The sequence below is a fragment of the Panthera pardus genome, unplaced genomic scaffold, assembly GCF_024362965.1.
Source record: "Panthera pardus isolate Hobbes unplaced genomic scaffold, ASM2436296v1 HiC_scaffold_17, whole genome shotgun sequence".
Classification (NCBI taxonomy): Eukaryota; Metazoa; Chordata; class Mammalia; order Carnivora; family Felidae; genus Panthera; species Panthera pardus.
The window spans coordinates 108,939,455-108,959,964 of NW_026526732.1; the positions used below are offsets into that span (position 1 = coordinate 108,939,455).

At 46.7% G+C, this 20,510-nt stretch overlaps 3 protein-coding genes and 1 long non-coding RNA gene across 4 annotated transcripts; 2 read left to right on the plus strand and 2 right to left on the minus strand.

Annotated features, from left to right (window-relative positions):
- Positions 1-1,779: 1,779 nt before the first annotated feature.
- H1-5 (H1.5 linker histone, cluster member) lies at positions 1,780-2,509 on the plus strand. The gene has a single exon (XM_019425155.2). It carries the CDS (start codon positions 1,818-1,820, stop codon positions 2,496-2,498), a length of 681 nt encoding a protein of 226 aa, XP_019280700.1. The 5' UTR covers positions 1,780-1,817; the 3' UTR covers positions 2,499-2,509.
- A 489-nt stretch (positions 2,510-2,998) lies between these two features.
- On the minus strand, positions 2,999-3,453 carry LOC109252596 (histone H2A type 1-E). The gene has a single exon (XM_019425180.2). It carries the CDS (start codon positions 3,437-3,439, stop codon positions 3,047-3,049), a length of 393 nt encoding a protein of 130 aa, XP_019280725.1. The 5' UTR covers positions 3,440-3,453; the 3' UTR covers positions 2,999-3,046.
- Positions 3,454-3,652: 199 nt separating this feature from the next.
- Positions 3,653-5,779, plus strand: LOC109252653 (uncharacterized). Its single transcript, XR_002074120.2, has 2 exons — positions 3,653-4,026; positions 5,482-5,779. It is a non-coding gene; the product is annotated as an uncharacterized LOC109252653 (long non-coding RNA).
- A 10,770-nt stretch (positions 5,780-16,549) lies between these two features.
- LOC109252607 (histone H2B type 1-K) lies at positions 16,550-20,466 on the minus strand. Its single transcript, XM_053905378.1, has 2 exons — positions 19,940-20,466; positions 16,550-16,629 (listed from the first exon to the last, which is right to left on the minus strand). The coding sequence occupies exon 1, from the start codon at positions 20,341-20,343 to the stop codon at positions 19,963-19,965; it is 381 nt and encodes a 126-aa protein (XP_053761353.1). The 5' UTR covers positions 20,344-20,466; the 3' UTR covers positions 16,550-16,629; positions 19,940-19,962.
- Between the last annotated feature and the right edge of the window lie 44 nt (positions 20,467-20,510).

The following is a 20,510-nucleotide window of genomic DNA, read 5'->3' on the forward strand; positions in this document are numbered from 1 at the left end:
CCCGCCCTAGATCTTCTGAAAGCTTTGTGGTTGAAGTGGTGGAAAATGCTTGCTTAAAACATTTTTGTTAATATCCCTTCTTTAGTTCTTGACGTGCATGGTTCTGAAAAAAGGCAGGCTTGTAGCAATATCCCATAATCTGTGTCTGTGTGGATGAGTCCAAAACATAGCAAAATGGCCAGATAGCAAACATTCTGACCTTTTCAGGCCAAATATTGTCTCCGGCTTTTTTTTTTTTTTTTTTTTTTTTTTTTTTTTTTTTTCTTAACACAATTAAAAAATCTAAAAAGCACTCTTAACTTGAGAGCAACAGAAAACGACACTGTCCCGATTTGGCCTTGAGTTGGCTACAGGTTCAACTCCAGGAGCTCTTTGGGGAGAAATACGTTGGCAACTTTAAACTTCCCTAAAGTTTGTCACAGGGAAGAACTAGGTGAGTGTTGATTGCAGTAGAGATTCTAATCATTAGACCTCCCTTCTCATCCAGGCCAGTCACAAAATCCTATCCATTCCCCACCTCACCCTCCTCCCAAACAAAGAAGCAAACATATCCTCCCTCCGTTCCAACCTGAAGGTTACTGCGTCCGTTCTCTTGGATGCTAATGTATTCCTGAATTCTTCTGAACCTCTATAACTTGCAGTCCCTCAATTCCCACCCTTCTCATAGTTGATAGTCAACAATTTCTCTGAAATACAGGTCTGCCTTTGCTCAAACACACAAAAATGCCCACATTGATGTCTCCTTGCTGCTTACAGAAGAGGGTATTCCTGACAGTGTATTTTATTAAATGTTGACGGAGATATGGGGTTTGAATGAGAGCACTGAGAAGAGCCCCTAGGAAACCCGACAAAGTCCCATGTCATCTACACAGTCTGTACTTTTGAGGACTACTGGAACCCCTTGAATATTTTCAGCAGGTTTGAGTTTTTCCTAAAGCACATTATCCGGACAAGGCAATTTTTGTACTTATTATCATGGATTTGCTTAACACTAAAGAGAGAAAGGATCTCGATAAAAAAAAAAAAAAAACACACACACACACACACTCAATTTAAGTTTGAATTTGAATCCAGGTCATTGGATCCTGAAGCCAAAGTCATTCTTCTTCCTCCCGCTGCAAGGTAGACGTCATTCTGGCTACTGAACATCTCCAAGCTGCAAAAGACATTCTCTAGAGATATTGTCACCTGCAAAATCGTAGGAAGCAGAACTGGTCTTGAAAGTGGGGTGTGTGGGGTGTATGTGGTGAATTTGGGGCTGCAGGCAACTGTCTCCGCTGCCCCTGTGTTACTTGCTACAGTTGGAAACAAAGTTTATGTCCAAACCAAGGAAACCTGGGTCTTCCTCTAGCAAAAAATCAAAGGCCGAACCTAGGGACAAAGCTTTTGAAAAAATCTCCACTTGATAGTTCGTAGACACTTATTGCAACTTGCAACAAACTAGCACAATGCCTTAAACCCAGTGGATATACGTGAAAAGCTGAAAAGATTTTTAAAAATATCTTTCATCTGTTGCGCACGACTCATGAAAACACAAGCCAGCATGTGAACCTGGAGGCTGCTTTCCTCCTTTACAGCTTCAAAGCGTCAAATTCTGTACAATTATTTTCAGCATTTAATCAAATTTGGGGGGCTAACAAACACAGTTCTGGAGTCCAACCGCGAAGGGCGGCTGCCTGAGGGCAGTGGATTGGACGCTCCACCAATCACAGAGCGCCACCGGCTTATATAAGCGCCTGGCCGGAGTCGGGCGGCATTGCACGACTTGCTCTTTGGATTTTGAGTCTCTCTTCCTCTCGCAGTTCCTGCCTCTGGCCATGTCGGAAACCGCGCCTGCCGAGACGGCTGCCCCGGCGCCGGTGGAGAAGTCACCTGCCAAGAAGAAGGCGACCAAGAAAGCTGCGGGCGGTGGCGCGGCGAAACGCAAGGCCACCGGCCCCCCGGTGTCAGAGCTGATCACCAAGGCGGTCGCCGCCTCCAAGGAGCGCAACGGCCTCTCCCTGGCCGCGCTCAAGAAGGCGCTGGCGGCCGCCGGCTACGACGTGGAGAAGAACAACAGCCGCATCAAGCTGGGCCTCAAGAGCCTGGTGAGCAAGGGCACCCTGGTGCAGACCAAGGGCACTGGCGCCTCGGGCTCGTTCAAGCTCAACAAGAAGGCGGCCTCCGGGGAGGCCAAGCCTAAAGCCAAAAAGGCGGGCGCGGCGAAGGCCAAGAAGCCCTCCGGGGCCACCCCCAAGAAGCCAAAGAAGGCTGCGGGAGCCAAGAAGGCGGTGAAGAAAACTCCGAAGAAGGCGAAGAAGCCCGCGGCTGCCGGGGTCAAGAAGGTGGCCAAGAGCCCCAAGAAGGCCAAGGCCGCCGCTAAGCCCAAGAAGGCGGCGAAGAGCCCAGCCAAGCCCAAGGCTGTGAAGCCGAAGGCGGCCAAGCCCAAAGCCGCCAAGCCCAAGGCAGCGAAGCCCAAGGCTGCCAAGGCGAAGAAAGCGGCCCCGAAAAAGAAGTAGGAAGTTGGCCTTTGAGAAGGCAGCAAAACCCCAAAGGCTCTTTTCAGAGCCACCCAGAGATTTCTGAAAACAGCTGTACGCTCGGGTCGAACCCTTAATCTTGAACAATTACGTCAGCCAACACTGCGGGTTGTTAAACCCTGCATCTGCTTCCCCCTTCCCCTTTAAAGTTTTTCTCTCGATTTCACTTGCAAAGAACGTATTTGGGCTGAATTTCCATTCAGCCCTTGTGTGGATTACTTACGACTTGATGGATGGATCGCCCGTAGGGGCTGTGGGGCTGTATGTACTGCCGCGTGTAAAAATGTGGGTTACAAAAGGAGAGCAGTTTGCTTTTTTAAAAAGCCCGCGCAACATCCCTAATTGGTTCTTTTCCTGCAGGCAGGAGGATCTTGATTGGTACACGTATTGAAACGCAGATGGGCTGGGCTTTAAAGGTTCAGTGGCACATTATTAGGTAGACCCTAAAAACTACTGTCCCAGCTCTTTCCCAGAAATAGTGAGTGGCTCTGAAAAGAGCCTTTGGTTTGCAAGTTGCTAGGGAGACCTTATTTGCCCTTGGCCTTGTGGTGGCTCTCGGTCTTCTTGGGCAGCAGCACGGCCTGGATGTTGGGCAGGACGCCGCCCTGCGCGATGGTGACGCGGCCCAGCAGCTTGTTGAGCTCCTCGTCGTTGCGGATGGCCAGCTGCAGGTGGCGCGGGATGATGCGCGTCTTCTTGTTGTCGCGGGCCGCGTTGCCCGCCAGCTCCAGGATCTCGGCCGTCAGGTACTCCAGCACGGCCGCCAGGTACACCGGCGCGCCGGCCCCGACCCGCTCGGCGTAGTTGCCCTTGCGGAGCAGGCGGTGCACGCGCCCCACCGGGAACTGCAGCCCGGCCCGCGACGAGCGCGTCTTGGCCTTGGCGCGAGCCTTGCCGCCCTGCTTCCCGCGTCCAGACATAACGACACGAAACAATTCACCAAGGACTAGGATGTGGGTGAGTAGGATGGGACACAGCTTCACTACTTATAGTCCTCACGCGGCGCCAAAATAAAGCTGTCCCATTGGCTAAAATTCCAGTCTTATTTAAGCCAATGGAATCCTGGCTTTTCAAATACACTTATTTTGATTGGATACAACCACATGATGCCCTCTAGAATTTACCACCAATTAGACACCCGGTTGGTTTAATTTTCTTCGCGTGAGAAGCTGTGCATAAAGAGAACCTAGAGACCCTCAGTTTTTCTCCAGCCTTTCGGCTTGGGGGGCGGGGGTGATTCCTGTGCTCCGTGACAAGACCAGTCAAGGCTAACAAGCTCTGAACAGAGGCACGTAGAGCCCCCTGCTCCTTTTCTCTCTTATTCTCAAGCCCTTCAGCAACTACTCCCGGCCCTGCCTGAGCCAGCCAAGTCCGCTCCCGCCCCGAAGGAGGGCTCCACGGAGGCGGTGACCGAGGCGCCGAAGGACGGCAAGAGGCGCAAGCGCAGCCGCCGGGAGATCGCGCCCCCCCGCCCCCGCCCCGTGTACGTGTACAAGGTGCCTCCAAGGTAGGGGTCAGACGCCCCCACAGGCTTCCTTTCACAGCCATCTACGCTTTCCAAAAACACTAGTGCCCATTTTGCCCCGATTTAGAGGTAGGCAAATGCAATTTTTAATCTGAAGGCTTTGGTCCGTGCTTCTTAATTTGTGCAAAAGCTACATTTTGGCCTCGTGTTTCCAATAAGATCTAAAGTTGTTTGTTTGTTTTTTTTTTTATTCTCACAAACATCAGACACCCCAAAATCATCTTATTGTGAGTATTTCACTTAACATCTAAATTTTCACACCAAGAATCACTCGTTCGGTTAATTAGTGAGAAAATTTTAAATTACGACGAGAAGAAAGAATATCTTTCAGCTTCTAGTGAAAATCTTAACTGGCTGAACATCTATTTCTCTCCCCTTACGGAATACCACCGTTTATCAGTATCTCCGCTGTCCCCCCTCCCCCTTCCCGTTGGAAGGCTCTGAATCACATAAATTGGTTTAAAGGAAACTTACCAAGTCACAGTCCCTTTAACATTCTTTACGGTCAATGCTGAGTACGGACCTTTCTGCTACCTCTCATTGTAGGCCTACGTTTTCACCAAGTTACCTAAATGGTGTTGGGATAAAGATGGGGACAGAGAGGAAAATGAGAACCTAAATTAATCACCTCCGTTCACCCCTTAAGGATGAGGATTGCTAATCCAGGCACTACTTTCAGACTTGAATTTTTCTAGGGGTCACTTTTTGCACGTTTTCCTGGGTACACCTTCCAAGATACACCTCACTCCACCCCATTTTTCCTAGTGAAGTTCCAGAAAGGTGCATACTGAGCCTGCGTCGTTTATCTCACATTGTAATGCCCTCTTTTCTGGAACCCGTGTCTGTTCGTTGTGATTTTCACGTAGGCAACTCCCATTTTACGGCAACATACATATTTTATGAGAAATAGTTATATTTTTCCAGAATAACAAAATTCAGGAAGAAGAGTGGAACTGTGTTTACGTGTTGTAAATATCTTTAATTTCTGGCTTAATAGAAGACCGCTAGATTCATGTACAGTATTTGTTTCTGCAGTCAATCTATTGCAATATGATTGTCAAATGAAAATGAGAGTGGAAAAGTTAAGTAACTTTCAGTATGACACAAATAAATTTAGTCTCACACACCCACCAGAAGGGTCTCAGAGACCCCCATGTGTCCCCAGATCATATTTTGAGAATCACTGCCTTTAGGACAAGAAGACATTTCATTTGTTTATTTCATAACCATCCTGTTGGCGGTAGCATTGGGGATACCCCTGGCAAGAGCTCATACACAGAATAATTTGAGAAGGCCTTGTGAATCAGTCTGCATTCCCAATGATGGCTGTCATTAAAATGAAATCCGCTCTCCTGAAATGAAATTTCAGTGAATAAAAAAGCAGGGAGCTCTTTTTTGAGCCTTGATCTACAGCGTTTTCATTTTTTTCTTAACTAGGCTCCACACCCAATGCGGGGCTTGAACTCCTGACCCTGAGATTGAGTCACGTGCTGTACCAACTGAGTGAGCCAGGTGCCAGTTTGTTTAATTTTAATTCTCCAATTAGCATGGTTTAAACATGATTCTTTCATACTTTCTTGCCTCCCCTCTCTTTTTACCGTTACTGTTAGTCCGGACATCTAAGATCGGCCTTACTTTCAGTCAGTAATGTCTTGGACGCATTAACTCAAAACTTGTAATCACTACCTCTTCCAGGGCTTCTGGTGAATAAAGAGAGACCAAAATCTCCACTCTAGGGCTTACGTTGGGTAGTTAGTTCTCTGTGACCACTGGTGCACCTGCCTGACTCCAGAGCCTCAAGAACACTTCAGTGGCAGATGCTGTTTTCAAAGGCCAAGTGCATATTACACTTTTCTCTGACAGTCCTTTATCTCGGTCCAGAATAATTTTTTTTTTTTTTTAACTCTAACTCACTTTTCTTCCTGAGCTAATTGCTTCATTCTTCTCTGCCAATATAAGACATCACCTTATCAAGGTTAATTTACCAGATTTGGGGTCTCAATCTAAATAAAGAGTTTCAAAAAACAATATAATTACAAATTTTAGAAAAGACACAATGGACTTCTATCCAGGTATGTGTTAAAATACTCATGGGGCGCCCGGGTGCTCAGATGGTTGAGCGTCGGACTTTCACTCAGGTCATGATCTCACGGTCTGAGTTCGAGCACCGTGCTGACAGCTCAGAGCCTGGAGCCTGCTTCAGATTCCGTGTCTCCCTCTCTCTCTGCCCCTCCCCTGCCCGTGCTCTGTCTCTCTGGCTCTCAAAAATAAATAAACATAGAAAAAGTTTTGTAAAGAATACTCATAATAAATTAGTAATTTTAATATTCCACCTTGAACTTCTGAAAGAATTAATAGAGTCCACAGCATGAATATGAGGATGCTGTCTGTGTGCTCTCTTTGCACGTGTAGCCCCAAATGGTTCTCCCAGTCATTATCAGCCGCATGCCACTTCTTTGAAAAGAATACGAAGTTTTAATTTTTCTAACATTCTTACCCCAAGAGAGTACTAAAAAAATAAGGGGTCAGCGATTGTCCAGTTTCTGATTATTCCATTAATTCCATTAAATACAATATAAATGAAAAAATATAAAAATGTGTTATGTATCATTTTGTTTTAGGGTGTGTACGTATATATGTATGTGTATAGTGTATTTGGGCTTACAGAATATATAGCTAAGATGTCAGGATTGCATCTATCTGTATTTTCCATCTCACTGCTGTTCCGTGCTGGGAGCATGAAATAATCAAAAACCAGATAGCCAATGCTTTTGAATTTTTTGGAATCCCCTTGGAGTAAAAGCGTTGGAGAAATTAAAATAGAATTTATTTTAGCGTGTGTATAAATAATACATTTATGTATGTGACATACATGAACAAATACATATATACATATACATGTACACACACTCATGGTATAATTATTTTAGTTGCACGCAGTATTAAGTTTCAGTTGCTTGGAGACAAATATAAATAATTGTATTTGGCCAAATACAAATGTATTAACACTTGCAGGATACCTTAACGTTCTATTACTTTATTTTCAAGATGTGACTTTAAAATGTTGGTGGTGGAATTAAATTAAAAAGCTACAGAACAATCACGTTAATATCAAGAATTATTTTTTAATTTTGTTTAATGTTTACTTATTTTTGAGATTAAGAGAGAGACAGAGTGTGAGCAGGGGAGGGGCAGAGAGAGAGGGAGACTCAGAATCCAAAGCAGGCTCCAGGCTCTGAGCTGTCAGCACAGAGCCCGACGCGGGTCTTGAACTCAGGAACAATGAGATGGTGACCTGAGCCAAGTCGGACTCTTTTTTTTTTTTTAATTTTTTTTTTAACGTTTTTTATTTTTGAGACAGAGAGAGGCAGAGCATGAACGGCGGAGGGGCAGAGTGAGAGGGAGACTCAGAATCCAAAGCAGGCTCCAGGCTCTGAGCCATCAGCCCAGAGCCGGACGCGGGGCTCGAACTCACGGACCGCGAGATCGTGACCTGAGCTGAAGTCGGCAGCTTAACCGACTGAGCCACCCAGGCGCCCCGCCAAGTCTGACTCTTAACCAACTGAGCCACCCAGGTGCCCCAAGAATTAATTTTAAAAATCCAGTGTTACATCTGTTACATCTACCCCTCAAATTTGAGTGCAAGAATTTTTTATAGTTCCATGTTCTCAAAATACATTCACAAGAACCAACTGGTAAAAAACACTAGTATGTTTGGATTAGAACATGTTTTAGGTACAACTCCATATTCACATCATATGCACATATTTCTAATATTAATTGGGGTGTACTTCGTATTCGTTTTTTTCATACGCAAGTGCAGGAACTTTCAAAAGTTACCATTATTGAACATTTTTGTGCAACACCCGAATATTTGCATGAAAAGGCCATGCCTATATTCTCAATTTTTTGTTCTGTATTATTTTCACAATTAAAGCAGATGTGATATAAAGTCGTTTTATTTTTTTTTAATGTTTATTCTGAGAGAGCATGCACGCATGAGTGGGGGAGGGGCAGAGAGAGAAAGAGAATCTCAAGCAGGTTCCACGCTGAGCACAGAGCCCTACACAGGGCCCCATCTCACAAACTGTGAGATCATGATCTGAGCCCAAATCAAGAGTCAGATACTTAACCAACTGACCCACCCAGGCACCCCAAAAATCATTTAAAAAAATTAAAACACACTCAAAAAACACTTACCGGTGGATATTTTTCTTCATTCTAAGCATCTCAGGGAATCTCTGGGAATTATTTTGTCTCTTATGTTTTGTTCCAGTGCATTAAAATTTTTCTTTTAAAGTCACCACTAGTATAAAAATTCAGAAATCTGAAATTATAAGTCATCTAGCAAAGGTATTATAATATGGTTTCCAAAAAGATGTCTGAAGCTATTCAACTTTGAATGTGAGGTCTCAGGCAAAGATTCAGACTAGCTTCTCCTTTCACCCATCTCAAGGCCATCGCCTTTGAGAGACTTCTCATGGCTGGTCAGTCATTTATTTCTTGGCATATTCCAAATTAATCATATTAAATTGTCTCTATATTTTCATAGGCAATTTGAACAGATGGGAAATTTTGCCTCAAGTGGTCAATCGGCAGAATAGTATTTTTTTTTCCTGTCCTTGAGTGACAAGCTTATAAATATACAAGAAGTACGTCCACAACTTCTATGTTACTTTATCTTTGACTTTTTGTTTTTATTTTTTTATCATTTAAAAAAAGGTTTTTCTTTTCACATTTATGTTTGAGAGACAAAGAGAGACAGCATGAGCGGGGGAGGGGCAGAGAGAGAGGGCGACACAGAATCCCAAGCGGGCTCCAGGCTCTGAGCTGTCGGCACAGAGCCCGACGCGGGGCTGCAACCCACGAATCCCAAGATCGTGACCTGAGCCGAAGTCGGACACTCAACCGACTGAGTCAGCCAGGCGCCCCTCAAAGTCCACAGTTTACATCAGGTTCACTCTCAGTGGATAATGGTATGTATCCAGCATTATGGCATCACGCAGTGTTTTCACTGCCCTCAAAATCCTCTGTGCTCCCGCCACATACTCATCCCTTCCCTCCCCTCAGCCCCTGGAAACCAGTGATCGTTTTACTATCTTTATAATTTTACCTTTTCCGTAACGCTGTGTTGGCTTCTTTCACTCCGTAATATGCATTTTAGGTCCCTGCACGTCTTTTCCCGACTCCATAGCTCATTTCCTTTTAGCGCCGAGTGATAGCGTTGTCTGGCTGCACCGGTTTGCTCATCCAGTCACTTACCAAAGGACGTCTCGGTTGCTTTCACGTTTTACCAGTTCTGAATAAAGCTGCTACATGCGCCTGAGTGCAGGTTTTGTGTGACATGTTTTCAACTCCTTTGGGTAAATACCAAAGAAGGCGATTGCAGGATTATGTGGAAAGCGTATGTATGGTTTTGTAAGAATTGACCAAACTCTCTTCCGGGATGGAAGACCCTTTTCCATTTTGCACTCCCGCCAGCAGCGACCGACAGTTCACCTTGCTCCACGTCCTCGTCAGCATTTGGTGTTCTCGGCGTTCCAGATTTTGACCTTTCTAATTGCCGTGTGGTGGTGTTATCTTTGCCTTTCATTTTTTTAAGTTTTTATTTCTTTTTTGCCGGAGTCCAGCTCCAGCAGGTCCAGGGGCTCCCGAAGGATGAACGGCGTCGGCGAAAAAGTGAAAATAAAACAAAACTAAAATAGAAATAAAAATAAAAAACTAAAATAAAAATGGACACAGACAACAGCAGTGTGTCGAACTGGCCCATTTTTTGTCGTGAACGTGGCATTATGTTTGCTAGTGATTTCCTTGTAGCCTACGTCATCTAACATTACCTAATTTTGAAAATGTTCCTATGTATAAAGGGCCTTTAACAAATAACATGGTGATTTTCCCCTAACTTTCCCACATACCCTTTGAGTATAGATTAATTTCTTACATTATTCCATTATGCATCTGCGTTTATCTATAATCTACAAAGCATTTGCTTTGCTGTTCTCGTGAAAGGCCCTCCGTTTCTCAACACCTCAAGTGGAACAGTTACAGGGACATGACCTCCTAACCACATGAGGCCAGAAGAACAATGTGTCTGCCTCGGTCCGAGGTGCCGGAAAGGGGCCGAAAAAGCCTTAGAAACCCACGCCTCATACATTCTCAGAGAGACAATGCACCTAGGAACCAATGAACCATTCTGTAGCTTAACCAACTAGGTTCAGTCATCATCTGGAATGCCTCCGGGGGCCAGGTGGGCCTAGGGGCTGAAGTCACCTGTGCCCAGAGATACACTCCTTAGTGCCGGAGTGGGGCTTTCAAATCCATATGTCTCTCCTTTACAGGCCCTCTTTGCTGGCAAACGTATAAGGCTATCCTTCCTGTAAGAAGAGGAGTCTCCATAGGGAATGGCGAGGGCTTAACGTAAGGCCCCGCAATTTCTTGCAGAACCTTATTTTCTTCCCTAATGGTTCTTCTCCCAGGGGGCCTGCCGAGGGCAATTCCCCGACAGACAATACCCCAGGTAGTTTTAAGGCCAAATCACCTAAAAGCAGGAGTACAGGAAGCTTTGCTGTCGGCGGGGCCACCCTGCAGTCACCGATCCGTCCACAGCCCGGGCCCTGCCACTCAGGCTGGGTTAGCCTGGCTTCCAGCAATTTATTTTGAGAGAGAGAGAGAGAGAGAGAGAGAGCACGAATGGGGGAGGGGCAGAGAGAGAGGGAGAGAGAGAGTCCCAAGCAAGCTCTGTGCTATCAGTCAGCACAGAGTCCAGCTCGGGGCTCAAACTAACAAACCATGAGATCATGAGCTGAAATCAAGAGTCAGACATTTAAGCAACTGTACCACCCGGGTGCCCCTAATTTTTTTTATAGTGATGGTAATCTATAACGTTACTTCATTGTTAACTACTTTCATGAGAAGTTTACTCTAGTTTTCAAATAATCAAAAATAATTTCTTTTTTGAGAGAGTGCAAGCAAGGGAGGGGCAGACAGAGAGGGAGCACAGAGCCTGATACGGGGCTCGATCTCCCAACCACAAAATCACGACCTGAACGCTCGACCAACTGAGCCACCCAGGTGCCCCTCAGATGTTTGTGTTTTTTTTTTTTAAAAGCTCTGCAAAGTTTCCCAGGCTTGTGTGTAAATCTGTTATTCTACTGACTTTATACCGCTTGAAAAGGCTCTAAAATTTAATTTCTCCTCTTATGGGTTCCTTTATGCAAAATTCACTGATGTTATATAGGAAAATTTTCCTCTGCTTCTGGATCTTAACGATAATGTTCCTAACAATCTTATCAAAAGACAGAAGGCCTTTGATTTTGTTGAGATGTGTTTGATGGACTAAGGTGAAGCCACAGCACAAAGAAACCTGGAGCAGAGAGATACATTATTGATGACGCCCTTCATGCCGGAGGGAAACTTAAAGATTGTCTTGTTAAACCCTCCTCTAATTTACAGTTGAGCAGTCGGAAACGAGACAGGTCAAATGGCAAGCCCTCTAGCACACCAGAACTCAGTTCTGTGGGATTCCTTTCCAGTGCCTGTGCGTGTGTGCGTGTGTGCGTGCACACTCAAACGATTCAGGAAAAGCAGGAGCTGGAGAGGAAAGAAAGCATGACTCATCCATCCGGCATATATTTACCGTTATATGCCAGGGATTACGCCCACAAATGACATGGATTGTAACACACGTTTACTTTTATAAATTAGTAATTTTATTATAAAAGACAAGTATGCTTTTAATTAGTAACATAGAGGCAAAAACCTTTAAGATGTCGTAAGAAGAGGTAAATAGGAAACAGGGCATATGTTGTTCAGTAGAGATCGTAGGGGTGAAAGAGTCCAGAGCTATTCTTGCACTAAGTATATGAGATGCTAGATATTTGGAACTCACGCACACCAGACTCGTGTCAGTCGGTAATCATGAGGCCTGAAGTCAGCCCCACTCTGGGGACACCAGGGGTCTGGGAACAAAAATAAAGCCTGTGGCTGTTGAGCAGACTCCTGGGCGAGCTTCCGTGGGGCCAGGTGCCCGCCCTGCATCTGCCCCGCGGGCTGATGCTCGGAGAGAACAGATAGACGAGAGTCACACACACTTGGATCAGGTAGCTGGCTCGGCCCACTCGTACACCGAACCTCTCTCTTCCCCTCTGCTTCTTGCTGGGTTTCTAACTGGTTTAAGTAAGGCACTGTGGTGAGAGCGCTGAAACGCAGTCTGAGTCTTTCTGTGCCGTGCCCTCCGCGGGAGATCGCGGGACCTCGAGGTAATTTCTTGCCTGATACCAGTGAGGCTGCCCGGTCCTAGCCACAGAGGAGGGTCACTGGGAGGGAGGCGGCGAGAAGGAACGTGCGGGAGCATTCCGGGCAGAGGGAGAGGTAGTGCGAAGGCCAGAGGGGTCAGGGAGGCTGGGGCAGAGGAGGCCAGCTGGACACTAGGGATCGGAGGCCCGAGGCAGCCCTGGGCCAGAGCACCTGACCCCTCAGAGACCAGGGTAAGGGCTCGGAAGTGTTGAAGCTGATCTGACGAAGTCCCAGGGATCTCTGGGCTGCTGGGGGGATGCAGGGGCGAGGGGCTGGGAGCATTCAGCAGGTGGAAGCTGTTCAGTGGCCAGGACAGAGGAGGTGGGGCGTGGAATAGGATGGTGGAGGGGGCAGAGTGAGGGACTCGGCGTCTGCTTCCGTTCATCCCTCAGTCACGCGGAGGGTGCCTGCCTCCCCAGTCTTCTCCCTCTGCACGCTTCCGCCGGAGTAAACCTCTCTAAAATGTCACTTGCCTCGTTAATAACGCTTTTCACAATAATGCTTCTTTCTACACAAATGAATCCAGACTAGTTATCCTTGGGACCGTGTGGCTTGAGCCCTGAATGCTGGGGTTTGCTTTGAAGAATTTGCCCCTTCTGTTCCACCTCCCTTAGAACACACCATACCAGATCATGATTCGGGAATCAGATATGTCACGTATAAAGCTCCTTCTGTTGTTGTATATCATGATCTATGTCCTTTAGGACAGTGACCGTGTTTTTGCTTTTGTTTTTTTTTAAGTTTATTTATTTTGAGAGAGAGCGTGCAAGCAGGGGAGAGGCAGAGAGGGAGCGAATCCCAAGCAGGCTCCACACTGTCTGCGCAGAGACTGACACGGGGCTCAAACTCACACACTGAGAGACCATGCCCTGAGCTGAAGTCAAGAGTCAGACGCTTAACCGACTGAGCCACCCAGACACCCCTGATGGTGTTGTTTTTTTTTTTTATCACCTGCTTCTCCAAGGACACAATAATAATTGATCCCCTTTCTCCAAAGGAGGACCCCTTTCTCTCTTCAGTTCTCTTTGCCCCCCAAAGACACACACATTTATTTTCATTTCTTTCCTTCTAGGCTTGTACAACACGTCTGTGAGAAGGACAAGAAAACAAAGTCAACTCTGAGGTTTGGGGATCGCTGTCCCAGCACCAGCAGCTCCCATGTGCCTCGTCTTTCCCAGAGCGTGTTCTCACTCCATGTCTATTACGCTTCCAGCAAGGGGGGGGGGGGGGGAGGTCCCTTAGCGTCTCTGACAGGTGGCCAGGGGAGGGAGGCTTCTGAGGCATCTGCAAGGAGGTGACTGCTGTAAAGGCCAACCCAGGAGGCGGCTGTGGGGAGTCCGTTCCCTCCGGGGTCACCGTGCCTCTGAGCCACATTTCGAGGAGAGCTGAGTTCCCCTATGTTCTTAGGGTCGAGGGTACACAGAGGAGCTCCAGTATCACAGTGGGCCCCGCACAGGTGGCCCCCCTCCTGCGTTTCAGTGTCCCGCTTGTTTATTCTCTTCCGGCTGAAGCTGAATGTCAGTGTCAGTGCTGCTGCCTTCGTTCAAAGCCAGCGGGCTGGCGCACCCACAGACGAAGCTGTCCACCTCGTCTCACGCTTGTGCTTACTCCCATGTCCAGGGTCAGCTTCTGGGAACCATTCGGCTAGACACGTGGACCTTCTGGCTGACGCCTCTCCAGGTCTTCTGCGAACGGATCTATCAGCACTGCCGACTGTTTCTGGGGGTACCCCAGCATCTCGGAAGCCTCCCAGCAGCTCTCTCCTTTAACATTGCCATGCTGTAGCCCGTGCGATCAAAGTCACCAGGGTCTGCATTCCCGCAGAGCAGTAGTGGCCCTTCGGGAGCATGCCAGGAACGAGGCAGACCGGATTTAGGCTGTCCCAGTGACTGGGGGGAGGTGCACCCCTGACAGGAGCGGACGGGCTGCTGCGTGTCCTGTGAAGAACGGAGTCAGGGGACACGCGACTTCCAAGTGTCCCCGGGTAAATCTGAAGGTGCGGGACCTGTTGTGGATCAAGCCCAGAACCCGGAAGCACGAGGTCTTTGCCCACGTGTTTGTGTGTAGTTTAGGGGACACTGAAGTTTCCGACAAATCCGGACTGTGTTTTGTTCCTTTCACATGCTCATGTCCCCCAAGAATCATTGGTGTTTACAAAAAGAAAAAAAAAAAGGTCGCCTCACTGTGAGTTAAGTCTCTTTTCAGTGTTTGAACACCCGAGTCAACCCTACAAGGTCTTTGTGGCTCCAGGATGATTCTACACAGGTTCTGTGAGGACTGTTGTGTCAACCTGACAGGGCCGTGCACTACCCAGATACTGGGTCAGACATTATTCTGGGGATTTCTGTCAAGGGGGTTTTGGATGACAGCGACATTTAAATTGGTAGACTTAAGGGGCTCCTGGGTGACTCAGTCGGTTCAGCATCCGACTTCGGCTCAGGTCATGATCTCGTGGTTCATGCGTTTGAGCTCAGCGTCCAGCTCTGTGCTGACAGCTCGGAGCCCAGAGCCTCCTTCAGATTGTGTGTCTCCCTCTCTCTCTCTCTCTCTCTGCCCCTCCCCTGCTAGCACTCTGTCTCTCAAAAATGAATAATAAACCATTAGAAAAATTAAAAATAAATTGGTAGACTTAATTTGTAAACAGATTGTTCTCCCTGATGTGGATGGGCCACATTCAATCAGTTGAAATCAGAAAAAGGAACAAAAAGGCTGTCCCTCCCTTGACTAAGAACTACTCATGTCTGGCTGCTTTTGAGCTGGGATATTGGCTTCTTCCTGCCTTTGGACTCAGACTGAAACATGGGCTCTGCCTGGGTGTCAAACCTGCGGGTCTTCAGGCTGGAACAGCATGGCCTCCCTGGGTCTCCCAGTGCCTGACTCACCCGGCAGCTCTCGGGCCTTGTCAGCCTCCCCAGTCACAGGAGCCGGGTCCTTGTAAGAAACGTCTTAATATATATACACATCCATCCTACTGGTTTCACTGCTCACCAGTACAGGTGCAAATACTCAACTACTTCTCTATGTGTTTCTGTGTAGGACGCAAGCATTCATGTTGAAGTCATCTCCTTTATTGTTAAAATAACTGTCTCTTATTTCATTTTTATATAATAGTTACACTGTTTCATGACCTTTAGAAACTATGCATGTGTTTAAGTGTTATTACCTAAGAATTTAACTTTAGGCTGGAAAAAGGGGCCACTAAAAATAGATATAAAAGGGGGGCCCGGGGAATGACACACATGAGAACCACTGCCTTTCATAAATGAAGTCCAGGAAATGTAACCTGTTTATTAAGATACACGAGCCCAGACCTCACGGCGTGTGCATAAGCGCGGGTCACGGCTCCTCCCTCTCCTCCCCCTGGCCTCAGCAGCCCTGGCCTGGAGCCTCTGCCCTGGTGCCTTGAAATTTAAAGGTTCTCCCCAGGGGTGGCTCAGTCCGTTAAGTGTCCGACTTTGGCTCAGGTCGTGATCTCATGGTTCGTGAGTTCAAGCCCCGTATGTTTGGGGATCTCTGCTCTCAGCACAGAGCCTGCTTCTGTCCCCTCTTTCTGCCCCTCCCCTGCTCACATTCTCTTCCTCAAAAACAAATAAATATCTATACGTATGAGGTTCTCCCCAAATTAATATCCTTGGGATTCCAGAGTTCCCTTACAGCTTTTCATAATTTCTCCCTCAAAATGATGTAAGCACAGCCCTTTGGCTGAGGCACTTATTGGTTCTTCTTTCTGTCACTGGGATTCTTGCACGCCTGCAGGGGTGGGGTCCTCGTCCCGTAGTCTACCCGACCCCCTTCCTAGTACTTGTCAGGCCCTCAGTCAACTCGTTTAAGCTGAAGCAGTCCTAGTCAGTCGTGATGCCAGGAATACTTACACGTATGTTCAACGCTGTAGGAGTTGAGAGAAAGTTCTTAACCCTATTCAAGTCTGGAAAATAATTTCCTTGTGCGTTTTGTTAACTTGTTTTGTGTTTTAATACCGCATGTCTGCTTTTCTCGTGAAACCTCCCAAGAGGCCGAATAGGTGACAACGTCAGAAAAGGCGAGCTTCTGAAACAGAAGCTCAATAGAAGTTGAAAGCAATTAGGAAGCAGCCGGGGCACCTGGGTGGCTCAGTCGGCTGAGCGTCTGACTTGGTTTCCGCTCAGGTCATGATCTCGCTGTTCGTGGGATCCAGCCTCGAGTGGGGCTCTGAGATGACAGTGTGGAGCCTGCTTGGGATTCTCTCTCTCTCTCTCTCTCTCTCTCTCTCTCTCTGCCCTTTCCCCGCTTGCACGCTCTTTCTTTCTCTCTCTAAATAAATAAATAAATGTAAAAAAAATAAATAAGCCTTAAAAGAAAAGGTATTAGGAAGCAGATAAACGAGCCATCTGCAGAAACAATACACATTTAAAGTGGTTTGGACAGTTGTGGGTGAGGAGATGCTTCCATATCCAGGAACCTAACAGGTGCCTAAGGGAAGTTGTGGTCAAATTAATGTCATGTGCCCGATACAATGTCCTAACTGAGGGCTGGTAAACTGCATGAAATCTAGGAAGGAGTGAGAAAAAAAAAAAAAAAAAAAAGGGTTAAGCTTTTGTCAGTACATTTTGTTCAACCTGGAAGGAAGTTTTCAATGAAGAAAACATGAATTTCTCTAGGCTGGACAAAGGCCATTTTCAGGTAATGTAACTTGGGGAAAAGCCTGTCCTTTAGGCTAAGATTTTCTCATCTGTTTTTTATGTTCCAATCTGTCCCTTTGTGCTCCAGAAGTTGTTCTTTAGAGAAAAAATGAAAAAAAGTATTACTTGGGGCACATCATGTGGATCACTGAAGATACCAGCCAGTCTGGTGTAAGACAGTGAAGTGACATTCAGATTGGGATGAGCTCAAGTCAATTTCCCCAAGACTGATCAGCAGTGCCATAAATTAATCAAGATACTTTGAACAAGGGGTTAGATACCTGGATCACCAAAGTGCAAATAACCCACAAAATCTAGCATTGGGTTCTTTATTTTTCTCTCCTTTCAGGAATTTCAAGTTTCTAAATGTTGAAGTGCAGTGGACCCGATGTGTGAACCCTGTACAGAGGGACCACAAACGCCTTCTGCGCGCTCCTATCCATTCTGCGCAGATTTCAGAATCCTCCTTCCCGGGTTCTTCAAAACATCTTTCCTGCTGACAGGTGCAAGTCATATCTACCTATTCCTATACCTGTACTTGTACCTATGCCATCCACACCCATCTCTACACACACACACATTCCCCAGGCCGAGGATCTATGTGGTAGATAACTTAATCCCTCCAAATCCTCTCATTTCCTCCCCTGGATTTTATCTGCCGATTCCCTCATGCTGTAAAACAGAAATACCAGAATTTACCGCCAATTATCTGCACTAATGGATTAATGGACAGGACCAAAGGCATATGTAGTCTGAAAGTAGTGATGAAAATAACCAAATGTATGGTAAATTTACTGTCATCAACTATCTTTTTTTCATTTTTTTTCATGTTTACTTATTTTTGAGAGAGAGAGAGCGTGAGTGGGGGAGGCCCAGACAGGGTGACACAGAATCTGAAGCCCAGTGTTAGGGCTCACACCCATGAACCACAAGATCATGACCTGAGCCAAAGGTGGACGCTTAACCAACCAAGCCACCCAGGCGCCCCTGTCATCAACTGTCTTGAAGGGCGATGGAAGGAGAAATGATACATAGACTTAAAAATATTTCTTTTCTAACAGAATTGAGGAAGGGATATACACACATACATACACATGAATACATAAAACATATACAAAACACACACACACACATGCACACACACAAACATGTATAGGCCAGTCAGAGACCTGTCCCAAAGATTTTGAGAAGCTGAGTAGACAGAAAAGTTTACAGGAGCTGGAGGTGGGTTCTGGCTGAATTGTAGCCCACATCTTGAGTTTTCTGAATTCATGGGCCTTTTTAATAGCCTGTCAGTCTTTTTCTCCTACACCCTCAAAGAAACTAATTCTATCTACAGAAACCCTGTACTGTATTTAATTCTCATTTATAAGGTTTCCTCTAGGACACATGAGATGATGGGACCTTGATTTTTATGCAAGATTCTTTCCCTATTATATTTTTCAATATAGCATCTGCTACATAAAGGGAGTATGTGTAACATACATCTTAAGTGTAAAACAAGTTGTATCAAACACCCATGATGAACTTCTAGCACTAAATCTGGAATGTTGATAACAAGTTATTTACCTCAGTCACTGAGGTGTGCACTTCCTGATTTTTAAAAACTCGCATATGGAGCTCTTAAAGTTTTTTGAATCCTACACTTACACGTGCTTCTATAGAAGCTTAAATAATAATGTATTTTCGAGTTCTATAGAGTGCTATCATATATGAACCTCCTGAGATTTAGGTTTCTGAAATTTAACCAAGCACCGCTGTGTATCTTAATCTTTTTCCTGCTATGTGGACTCCTAGCGAGTGAATGTACCGCAATATATTTGTTTAGTCTTTTTGGCCATGAGTATGTGGCCGCATCTACTATTTTGCCACTAAGAATGGAGCCCGCTGCTCCACTCTTGTGTCTCCTGTTCAATGTGTGCAGAATATTCTCACCCAGACACCTGTGGGTGGAACTGAGTCACTGGAGTACTGACATTGGACAAAGGGCATTATCAAGAAGTTCAGCAAACCCGACTCAAATGTAGAAGTGTTTCCACCACCCCCCGCCAAGACCAAAATATTTTTAAATATGCCATTCCTAAGGCTTAAAGCGGAGGGAAGGATTTGTACTCCCTGAATCGGGGGTGAAGGAACAGCCTTCTCTGACTTTTCTCATTTTCTTTCCAAACGTCTTCCCGTAGAAACAGGAAATGCAAGGCGCACAGAGAGAAAGAAAACATGGGATGGATTCTCCGACAGGAAAGGCAGGGAACAGAACCCAATCCCTCCCCTAAAGAGGAATTTCACTCAGAGAAACGAGGGAGCGAGTCCAGCAGCGGTTCCTCACGCCAAGCCACACGGCCCAGAATCACCCCAGTGAGGACAGACTACCACCGGGCAGCCGGCGGTAAAGTTTAAACTCCGCGCGCTGCGCCCTGGTTGGCTGCCCAGACCAACGTGGCCACCGATGAGCCGGGATCTTCCATTTCCTTCTGCTGCCTTTCTAACTTGCGAGTGGCGAATCCAAACCAGGCGGAGCAGAGCTGGCACCATCCCCAAAAGAAACAGTAGTGAATAAAAGGATGTGTGCGCGTCTCAGCGCGTGCCCAGGGCTTCGCTGTAAGGTGCGCCTGAGAGCTAAGGACAGAGCTTTGTGGTCATGGAACTTCCTGCCAGGCTGACTGTTCAAAGCTAACCAGGTTTTGTTTGAGACAAAGGGTGCTTTCTTTCAGTAGGCTTGTCTGATCACGAATGTGATCCTTCCTGACCGAAACCCATAGAAATACGTCTCTGGAGTTATTTCAACTTGCTGTACACTGTAATTTCTAGCGAGACGAAAACACGGGACTCGGATACGGTTTCTTTACAGAAAACAAAGACCCAGTGTAAATAAGTGCCAGTTCCCTTTAGAAGACTGAGTGGCTCTGAAAAGAGCCTTTGGGGTGTGGACCGAGCCTTACCGATTGCTCTGCAGCCGGCGGGCTCACTTTGCGCTGGTGTATTTGGTGACGGCCTTGGTGCCCTCGGACACGGCGTGCTTGGCCAGCTCCCCGGGCAGCAGCAGGCGCACGGCCGTCTGGATCTCCCGGGACGTGATGGTCGAGCGCTTGTTGTAATGCGCCAGGCGCGACGCCTCGCCCGCGATGCGCTCGAAGATGTCGTTCACGAACGAGTTCATGATGCCCATGGCCTTGGACGAGATGCCGGTGTCGGGGTGCACCTGCTTCAGCACCTTGTACACGTACACCGAGTAGCTCTCCTTGCGGCTGCGCTTGCGCTTCTTGCCGTCCTTCTTCTGCGCCTTGGTCACCGCCTTCTTCGAGCCCTTCTTCGGGGCCGGGGCGGACTTGGCTGGCTCAGGCATGGCCGGGAATCACTGTTAAAGGACTTGAAAACAGAAAGAATGAGTACGAGGCTCTAAGTGTCCTTTTTATCCACAGCTTCTTAAACAAAGGAGGCACTGGACGAAATCCTGTAGTTAATTGGCGAGTTCTGCAAACGTCACGTATTAATTTCGTTCAATCAAAGTAA